The following is a 9367-nucleotide window of genomic DNA, read 5'->3' on the forward strand; positions in this document are numbered from 1 at the left end:
CGAAAGCGCGCTCCAGGCGGCCGTGGAAGTGTTCGGGAAGCTGAAGGTGCCGCGGGCCCAGGGGGCCACCCGGGGGCGGGGGCCGGGCAGGGCCCTGTCCGAGACCCGGGCGAGCTTGCTGCGGAAGTCAGCGGCGCTTTGCGGCCTACTGTCGCGGGTCCCGGCTGTGCCCTGTTCCCCCGCAGCAGGGCCTACTTGTGGAGCATCCATCTTGGCTGTTTGGGGTGCCCCGGGCCTTCGCTCTTGCTGTCTCCACGGCCCGCGCCTGGTAGTTGGGGCCAGCGCCACGCAGGGAACTCCGGAAGACCCGGGCGCTCGGAGCAAGTGCAGGGACAGAGGACGCAGGCCCTGGCCTCAAGGAGTTTGCGGGGTCTGGGGGAAGCTGATGGGCAGAGCCCAGTGCCACCCTGTCGCGTCAGCGAGACGGGGGCTCGGCGTCAGATGCCAACTGTGTGCCGAGCGCCTGCTGGGTGCCAGGCACTCCTGGCCGGCCAGCCTCCAGAACCCCTCAACAGCCCCACAGGACAGTCCCCGCATCGCAGCAGTGAGGAAAGCGTCCCCAGGGGGTCAAGGAACTGTCCCAGGTCCGCTGTGTCCGTTCGCCACTCCCCCGTCCCTCCGCGCCCCTACCCCGCTCCTGGGCTCCTCCTTCGCCCCGCCTCGCCTCACTCCTCCTCGGTCCCACTCGCCCCTCCCTCACCCCACCCCCTCCCCACCAAGACAACCTCAGTGGTCCCTCTCCCTAGGTCCCTCCCTTGCCCTCAGCCGGAAGCCTGGATCTCAATCTCTCTCAAGGCCTAGTCTTAGGCATTGCTCCTAGGTCCTGCTGCCTCGGCAGCCCAGAGGGGACGCACTTAAAGGAGGTGTCACAGGAAATGTGGGGCTGAGAGTGAGGGCACTTGAACTCTTGGCAAGATGGAAGGAGCGCAGGAGTGATGCGGGCGGCAGCAGCTGTATGGGAAGAGCACACTTGCAGAAGTGCATTGTGATCCTTCAGTGATGGTGGCTTCCTAAAGCTTTTGGCTTTCCTTTTCCTTGCTTAGGACCTAAGCTGCCCCTTTCTCGAGGGTCTGTATATTACAGACCCAAAGACGATTCAGGAACTGCTGTGTAGCCCCTCGAAGTACCGTTTGGAGATCCTGGAGTGGATGTGTATACGGTAATGCCCTGGTTTCCTCTTGTTCTCAGTGTAAACGGGAACCACCCACCCCACCTGGGGAAGATGGGGTTTGTGGTTTCTGTGAGTAGCTGTCCTCCCAGAGGGCTCCATACCCTAACCCAGGCCACCGTGAGAGCAGCTGGTTAGGTAAGTGCTGGCTGCCAAGCCATGTTGAATTTGGGGGTGAAGTGGCCCCCAGCAGTGCTGGGCTGGTCCATCCACTACCTTGTTCGAGTGTTGAGCTTAGCTTCTGAGCGCCTTTGTTGCTTTAACTCCTAGTTTGGAGATTCAGGGCTGTCAGGGACCTGAGAAATGCTCTACTTCAGTCTTCTGATTCTCAGACTAGGAAGCTGAGGGTCAGTCAGGCTGCAGTCAGGAGCCTGTCTCAGGTCTTGCAGTGTAGGAGTGACAAGCAGGGCCAGGACGCGGGGCTCCTGCCTTGTTTTCAGCTCACTGGGTGGCCATCGTGCAGCATCAGCTCTTGCCAGCTTCTGTACCATGACTCTGTTTCCCTGTCCTTTGGGCCAGGGGGTGGCATGGTATGTGTCTGCCATCATGCAAGGCCTGTGGCAGCAGGGTGCCCTTCCTGAGTATGTGTGCTGGAAACAAAGCCTGGCCAGATGGCAAGGGGAAAAATTAAGAATGTCCCACTGACAGTCCGTTTCTTGGGAACACCATGCCCGGGACAGACGTTCTCCCCTTGGTGATACAGCCCCTGAGCTGTCTTAAAGCTGTAGGTGGGAAAGGCTCACCCATCCTCCCATGGAGCACAGACTCCTGTGGTATTTGGCATGACACCCAGGGACCTCTCTAGGATGAACATGGTCTGTTGGTACAGAGTCTCTTGTGAGGCCAGGCCTGGGCCTGCCCCTCTCCAGCCCTCCTTGCTACTGAGGAAGGGGCCTAGGCAGGAGCCTGGCAGTGGAGCAGTGAGGAGCCAGCCTGTACCCAGCTGGTGTGGTCTGCTAGGCCGAGGGAGGTCAGCGTGATGGCCCCAGAAGAAGGAGGTGTTTTTATGTTTGAACCTTTCCAGCAGCCTTTCTTGCCATCTTCCAGAACCTTCCTCAGGCTCCTCTCCAGAACTCAGCACACCAGCACTTAATAACCTTTTCCCCTCACTGACATTGTTCCCCTCCTGGAAATGCCTGTCACGTCTCTGTGTGTCATATATCCTCTTATACAGCCCCCAAGGACCCAGCTTATATGTCCTTTATCCTTTTAAAACATCTGTTCTCAGGGCAAAATGTATTCCTCCTTCCCTTGGACTCCCACAACCTTTTGAGTACACCCCACCCCTTCTAGAGCCCCCAAACAGTTGGTGCTATCTTGACCTGCTGTCCTGTTTCTCCAAAGCACGGGCTGCAGTACGGTGTGGGCACATAGTTGGGGATGCTCCAAGGTGCGGCCCGCCGAGCAGATGCACGGACTCATGTGCACCCATGTGCTATTCCAGGTGCCACAGGCACGAATGGGTATCCTCAAGGAGCTGGAGCTTTAGCAGACACAAGTCCCAGTGTCAGACAGAAATGATGCACATTTCTGCAGTCTGAGCTGAGTGGTGTGGGTGTTGGCAGGGAGGAGGTGGCATTTGATCTGGGAAGGTCCAGGTAATGGTGGGGCACTCATTTGGACAGGTGCAGGGGGTTGAGATGTGGAGGGAGAGCTGCAGGCCGAGTGGCAGCCTTGCAAGCTGCGTGAAGACCTTTGAACATCGTGCTCTGGGCAGGACAGGCATGGGACCAGGGGAGCGATGTGCCAAAATTGGCAAGGTGACTCGGGGGCTCTGTGAAAGATGGATTTGGAGGGGAGTGTCCAGAGACAAGGAGACCAGTACTCTGGGAAAAGACAGCAGGAGCTGGGCTTGGACTGACAGACAGCTCATGTGACAGCCACTGCTGGCCCTAGAAAGACCAGTGCCTGGTCCAGGAACCTGGGAGGAGAGGCAGTAGTGGGGATGGCACGGCCAAGTGCACGGGTATGGAGCAAGCTCCCAGGGGGAGGCACAGATTCTCTAGGCTCGGACGGAAGCCACCGGCCAGTAGGGAGCCAGGATGCTGTGGTGGCTGGAGAGGGATGGGTAGGAGGCCAAAGCCGTCCCTCAAATGCTTGTAGTACTTCTCTAAATACCAGAAATGGATCCTTTTGAGAAGCGGCCGGGGAATATACAATGGCATTGTGTAATCCCAAGTTGGCAGAAGTGCCTTAGGCCTCTCAAGGCTCCTAAAGGAGGACCCGATGGATTTCAGTTTCTTCCACGTTTCCCGTTGCCTTTCTCTGCATGTGGCTGTACCACATCAGCCCCCAGCTGCCTTTTTCACCCTCTCCCTGTGGAACCTGGAAGCCACACCCAAGATTGGCCTTGGGGCCTGGTGGATGCTGGGCATTGGCCCTCAGTGTGGGGCGAGCTGAGCCACATGGTCCCTGGCTGCTGAGGTCAATGCCTGCTAGGTTTCCTTGGTGCTTTAGAGGCCTCCAGCACCATTGTTTCTACTATGGTGCCTGCTGCATCATAAAACCATGAAAGCCTTGAGTCAGGCTGCTTGGACTTCTGTGGCTTGGTTTCTGAGTGTGTTGAGGGGTTTGCTGTGTCCAGCCTCATAGAGCGGTGATTGCTCTCTGCTCCAAGGGCACCTTGTGATCAGGGACATTGCCTGGCAGCCCGGCCGACAGAGGCCAGCCTCCTTGCACTTTCTCCTTCCTCCTCAGCCCTGTTTGCGCAGAACCTGTGGTGATGGTCTTAGTAAGTACTCAAGGCCGGTGGTGCGGCTAAGGCAGCTGGGCCCAGCCTAATGTCTGCTGCAGTCCTGGGGCGGGCAGTTGGAGCAGTGAGCGCCCCTGTCCCCGTGGAACAGCCACCATGTCCTTTCCCAGCATGCTGAGCCAGCAGGCGGTGGTGGGGTGGTGTCTGGGCTCCAGCAGCCCTGTGGAAAGAGCCTCTCTCTACGTGGGGACCTGCTGTGGTGGTGAGCTCCCTTGCAAGCAGGTGGCGGCCTCAGCAGCTGGAGCGATGTTCCCAGGGTCTCAGTGTGGTGCCAGCCATGGAGTTGGGGCTGGGGGTGCAGCTCTTGGACTGTGCTCTGCTGAAGGAGGAGACCTAACATAAGACTTGAGCTGGGTGTCGCTTGCGACGTGTGCCTGGGTATTGCAGGACTTCCTACTTCCCATGCAGTTGGTGGCTGAAAATGGTTGCTGTCTTAAGGCAAGATGCTTCCTAGTGGCCACTGTCATGTGCTGGCCACCAGGTTAGGCCCCAGAAATACAGAACGGAAAGCCAGCTCCAGGCCTCAGTGAGCCCATGGCCTGGAAGGTGAGAGCCCAGTGGAAGGACAGCGCCCAGTTCCCGCCGGAACAGAGGGAAGCTGAGGTAGCTACTGACTTCCCAGGGGAGGCCCTGTCCATCAGGAGCTGGCTGGAATCAAGTGCTCGACCCTGGAGGAACAGATGCCAAATCGGGCAAGGACACGAGGAGCCCAGTGACGGCCCGGGGCCGGGCACCCTCAAAGCAAACCGTGCCACCCCTTTCAGAAAGAGCTCAGGGTGCTGATGAATCTGCTCTTTCTCCTCTTGCTCAGTCCTCTCCTTTTTTTCTTATCGTGAGACGAATTTTCATTTTGGTATTCACATTCACATTTCTGAGGTAAACTTTCGAAGTATTTTTTTATCCGAATAATTTATGGAGATATAATTCACATGACTTAAAATTAACCATTTTAAAGTGAACAGTTAGTGGCATTTAGCGAATGCACAAGTAATTCACATTTTAGAGCACGTGTATGGAGGGGGCATTAGGAGGAGTCTCTGGCCCTCTAGGCCTGACTGGCTTTGCTCTTTGCCTGCAGGGTCTGTCCCTCCATGCAGAACACATTCAGCTCGCTGAAGGGGGCCCCGGTGGAGGTGAAGATCCGAGGTAGGTCTCGTTATGGGTGTGTGGAAGTTGGTGGTAAATTCTGGGCAGTTCTGAGAGTGTTTACAGCCTCTTTACCAAGTTGCAGTAAATTTTCCGTCAGGCTGGTATTTTCTTCTGGATGGTGCACACCCTACAGATGTTGCTAGAGCCTTCTAGTATCAGGGCCCCCCAGGCATGGCGAGTGGGAGAGCTCCTCTTGCAGGGACCAGAGCGTGTCATCTGCCACGGTGCTGGTATGCAGAAGCAGTGATTCTTGCCAGTGCCAGCAGTGGTTCTGTCCCCCGTCTCACTGGTGTGTGTACACATTCTCCACACATGGCCTTCCTTGCAGTGCACCAGTGGCTCGTTGCTGGGGCTTAGCTTGCAACCTCTTCTTTTTGATTGTTTCTTGGTAGAAACTGTCCTTAACCCGGTAGTGAACACCAGATGAAGGTGAGCAGAACTGCAGCTCCTAGTCGCTGGCTAACTTTTCACCTTCAAAATGGTGTCCACAAAGGTTGATGGAATTTCAAAGGTCAAATTTTTTATGGGCCTGTGTTTATCCCGATCACTCCAGGGTGGGTAAACTGGACCCTGGAGCCCTGATCCATGCTCCAGCTGACATTGCTAAATTATCTGGGGACATTTGTCTCTGCGGCTGAAATGGGCTAGAAGAACAAAGCATTGTGTCTTGGAGCAGCCTTTGGGCTGGCCTGGGCCACACAGAAGTGCTACCCTTCTTCCCAGGGCTGTCGTGTCTGACTCTTTCCTACTGATGGGACCACCCAGAGGCATGCACACATGCTGACCCTGTCCTCGGCCCTCTAGCTGGCCCTGATCCCAGCCACAGCCTAGACTTCACCATTCTCAGCCTCGGTTTTCTCTTCTGTAAAGTGGGGATGAAAACCCCGGCCTTGCCAATCTCATTGGAGTGTGCTGAGAGTCATGCTTGTCAGAGAGTATAAGTGGGAGAGACTAGGACAAGTAGAGGGTTAGGATAGTTCTCGAATTCATCTGACAAGTATTTAAGGAGCACCTGCTCCCTGCAAGGCATTGAGTCGTGCTGCCCTCATGGGGCTGTGTGCTGGCTGGGAGCGACAGGTGTTAAACAGAAGGCAAGAAGATTCTCAGTGTGTCGGACAGGGAGGAGCACTTACACAGCCAGGTAAGGGCAGAGTGGTGGCCGGGTGGGTTGGGGGATGGGTGGTACTGTTGGCAGAAGATGGCAGGAAGGCAGGGAGCAAGGAAGGCAGGGAGCAAGCCAGGCAGGTGTCAGGAGGAGGAGTGTTCTGGGCGAGGGAATAGCAAGTGCCAAGGGCCCGAGGTGGCCTTGTGCCTGGCAGTTTTGAGGACCACTGAGAAGCCAGTGTGCCCTGAGCGGAGTGGGGAGTGAGAGGAGAGTGGGGGGAGGGCAGGAGGGATCAGAGCCAGATCAAGCCAGGCCTTGTGGGTCACGGAAGAACAGTGGCTTTTACTCCGAGGAATGCTGCAGTCTGCTATTGGGTTTGACAGGATCCCGGGGGCACTGTGTTGAGAATAGGAGCACCGGGCAGTGGCGGGGAGGCCGGTGGGGGTGTTGCAGCGATGGATCCGGGTGAGAGGTGGGGGGCAGTGGCGGGGGCACTGGCCAGGTCCTGGATGTCCAGTGAAGGGAAGGTTGACTGGACTTGCTGAGAAGGAGAGAGGGTCAGGGAGGATTTGGGGTTGAGGGCTTGGGTGGAGCAATCTTGCTTGGGAGTGCAACTGGCATTTGTACAGCGTTTCCAGGGTTACTGAGTCCTTTCACACAGATGCTCTGCTTGCTTCTTGCAACAAATCTTCCAAAGCAAGGGCCGGCCCATGGCTCACTTGGGAGAGTGCGGTGCTGATAACACCAAGGCCACGGGTTTGGATCCTATATAGGGGTGGCCGGTTAGCTCACTGGTTGAGCGTGGTGCTGATAACACCAAGCCAAGTGTTAAGATCCCCTTACCGGTCATCTTTTAAAAAAAACCAAAAAACCAAAACCTTCCAAAGCAGATGCCATCCAGGGTTGTGCCTGTTCTGTTGCTGAGGCATGGTGGGGGTCGGAGACGGGCCTTGCCTGTGAGGGGAGTGAGGGTGTTGCCACAGGGCTGGCACCACCCCCAGACTTTCTTGCTCCAAGTCCTGGCCTTTGTATACCAAAGGGTTACTCAGCAAATGCCCTGGCACCCTGGAAGACGTGGCTGGGCAGTCTGCACCATGTGGGTGCTCAGGTTCCCCATCTGGACAGTGGAGCCAAGGCTCACTTCCTAGGGTTACTGGCAAGACGACAGGAGATGATGATATGAAAGGCCTTTAGGACATCGACATATGTGAGTGGTGGTCCCTGTTGCCTTGGCCTCACGGTGTCTCTGAGAGGCTGGCACACAGCATGTTTTGGAGGTTCTTTGACCTCTGTCTGCTCCTCAGGCAGCTGGCTGGCTTCTGCTCAAGCCAGAGTTCTAGAGTCCCATACCTGCAAGTGCATCGGGTGTAACCCCTTCTTTCTAGGTGAGGAAACTGACACCCAGAGAGGGTGCAGGTCACCCAGCAAGAGGCAGCCCTGGCACCTGGGTGTGCCTTCCCCCTGCCCCCTTGTCCACCGTGGTTTTCTGTGCCCAGTCTCACGGATGCTAGGCCTGCTGATGATGCAGCGGGAGCACCCTCCCCAGGGAAGAGCCTCGGCACCCTGCGTGTTGTGAGCCTCTTGGGTGTCCTCTTCTGTTTGGGTGGTGTCTACAGTAACAAGGTCTTTGTCCTCCCACAGAGATGGTGAAACTAGGCCATGAGCTGATGCTGTGTGTGTCAGATGACCAGGAGCTCTTCAGGGTAAGAGAGGGTCCTCGTCTGTCCCCACAGAGGACGTGCATGCTTTCTGCCCTAGCCATCCCTCAGGTGGAGGGTGGGGGCGGCTGTGAAGGTGGAGGCGGATTTCTGGCTTATGATGACCAAAGGGACAGAAGGTGCACGCTGTGCTTTGCTGATGACTTCATGCTTGCCTGGCACTGAGGTACGTACTTCACATGCCGGAAATTGTCACACTCACCCTTGGCAGAAGGTGTTTGTCTTAGCCCCATTTCACAGAGGAGGTTACAGACCAACCACTGGAGGCCACACAGTGGCAGAGCCAGGCCTCAAACTGAGGCCCTGGCTCCTGAGCCCATGCGTCCTCCCCAACATGCTGCTGCCCTGGGTCTTACATGGTGGTGCCCGCATCCACCCCACAGTCACCCGAAGAAACCCCACCACGACCCTTAAAATTTCAACTTTTAAAATAATTATTTCCACTTTTTGAATAATGCTGCTACGAACACTCTTATGTAAGTTTTTGACTGAATGCCTGCTTTCAGTTCTCTGGCGTATATAGCTAGAGGTGCAATTGCTGGGTGACACGATAACTCCATTTTTGACATTTTCAAAAACGGCCAAACTGTTTTCTGCAGTAGCTGCACCTTTTTACATTCCTACCAGCCCTGCAGGAGGGCTCCAGTCTGTCCCCATCCTCGCGAACACTTGTTATTGTCTGTCTGGTCAGTTCCAGCCACCCTGGTGGGTGCGAGGCGGCGTCTCACTGTGCTTTTGATTTGCATTCCCTTGATGACTAATGACGTTGAGCATCGTTTCCTGAGCTTACTGGGCATTTGTATGTCATCTTCGGGGAAATATCTATTTAAGTTCTTTGCGCACTTGGGTCATTTGTCACTTTTATTGTTGAATTGTAAGAATTCTTTATACTGCTCTTTTTAAAAATTATTATTCTTCATATATTCCAGATACAAGTTACATCGGGTATTTGATTTACACATATTTTTCTCCCATTCTGTGGACAGTCTTTTCATTTTCTTGATGAATCCTTTGGAACAATTGATTTCTTTGGTCACTTGTGCTTTTGTTGAATCCATCGCCAAATGCAACATCATGTTTTCTTCTAAGAGTTTTATAGTCTCAGCTGTTGTGTTTAGGCCTTTGATCTATTGTGAGCTTTTTTTTTTTTTAACAATGAAGGAACATAAAATCTATTACTTTTTGTACATTAAAAAATCCCATAGACACAATGGCAAATTGGAAATTCGTTAAAGTAATATGTATAGGCTTACTACTTTATTTATTTACTTATATATCTATTTATTTTATTAGCATATTCATTATTACAAATTGTAATTATTCACTATGCCCCTTACCCAATCAATGACTCCCCAACCCCACGCCTCCCTCCACCGCATCTCTAATACCCTTACGTTTGTTCTATCCTTCTGAAAGCTCAACATTTCATTGTGGTCCTCCCTCCCTCCCTCCCTCCCTCCCTCCTTCTCTCCCTC

The 9367-nt window shown here is 54.6% G+C and overlaps 1 protein-coding gene across 1 annotated transcript in view; it reads left to right on the top strand.

Annotated features, from left to right (window-relative positions):
• The first annotated feature begins 411 nt into the window (after positions 1 to 411).
• Positions 412 to 9367, top strand: part of HAUS7 (HAUS augmin-like complex, subunit 7) — a 27919-nt gene continuing 18963 nt past the window's right edge. Inside the window, exons 1-4 of the mRNA XM_008577052.1 lie at positions 412 to 584; positions 1044 to 1159; positions 4999 to 5066; positions 7816 to 7877. Of these exons, the coding sequence (XP_008575274.1) occupies positions 1149 to 1159; positions 4999 to 5066; positions 7816 to 7877 (141 nt within the window). The 5' untranslated portion in view covers positions 412 to 584; positions 1044 to 1148. The remainder of the gene's footprint in view (positions 585 to 1043; positions 1160 to 4998; positions 5067 to 7815; positions 7878 to 9367) is intronic.

Source organism: Galeopterus variegatus, unplaced genomic scaffold (assembly GCF_000696425.1).
Source record: "Galeopterus variegatus unplaced genomic scaffold, G_variegatus-3.0.2 Scaffold1442, whole genome shotgun sequence".
NCBI classification, from domain to species: Eukaryota; Metazoa; Chordata; class Mammalia; order Dermoptera; family Cynocephalidae; genus Galeopterus; species Galeopterus variegatus.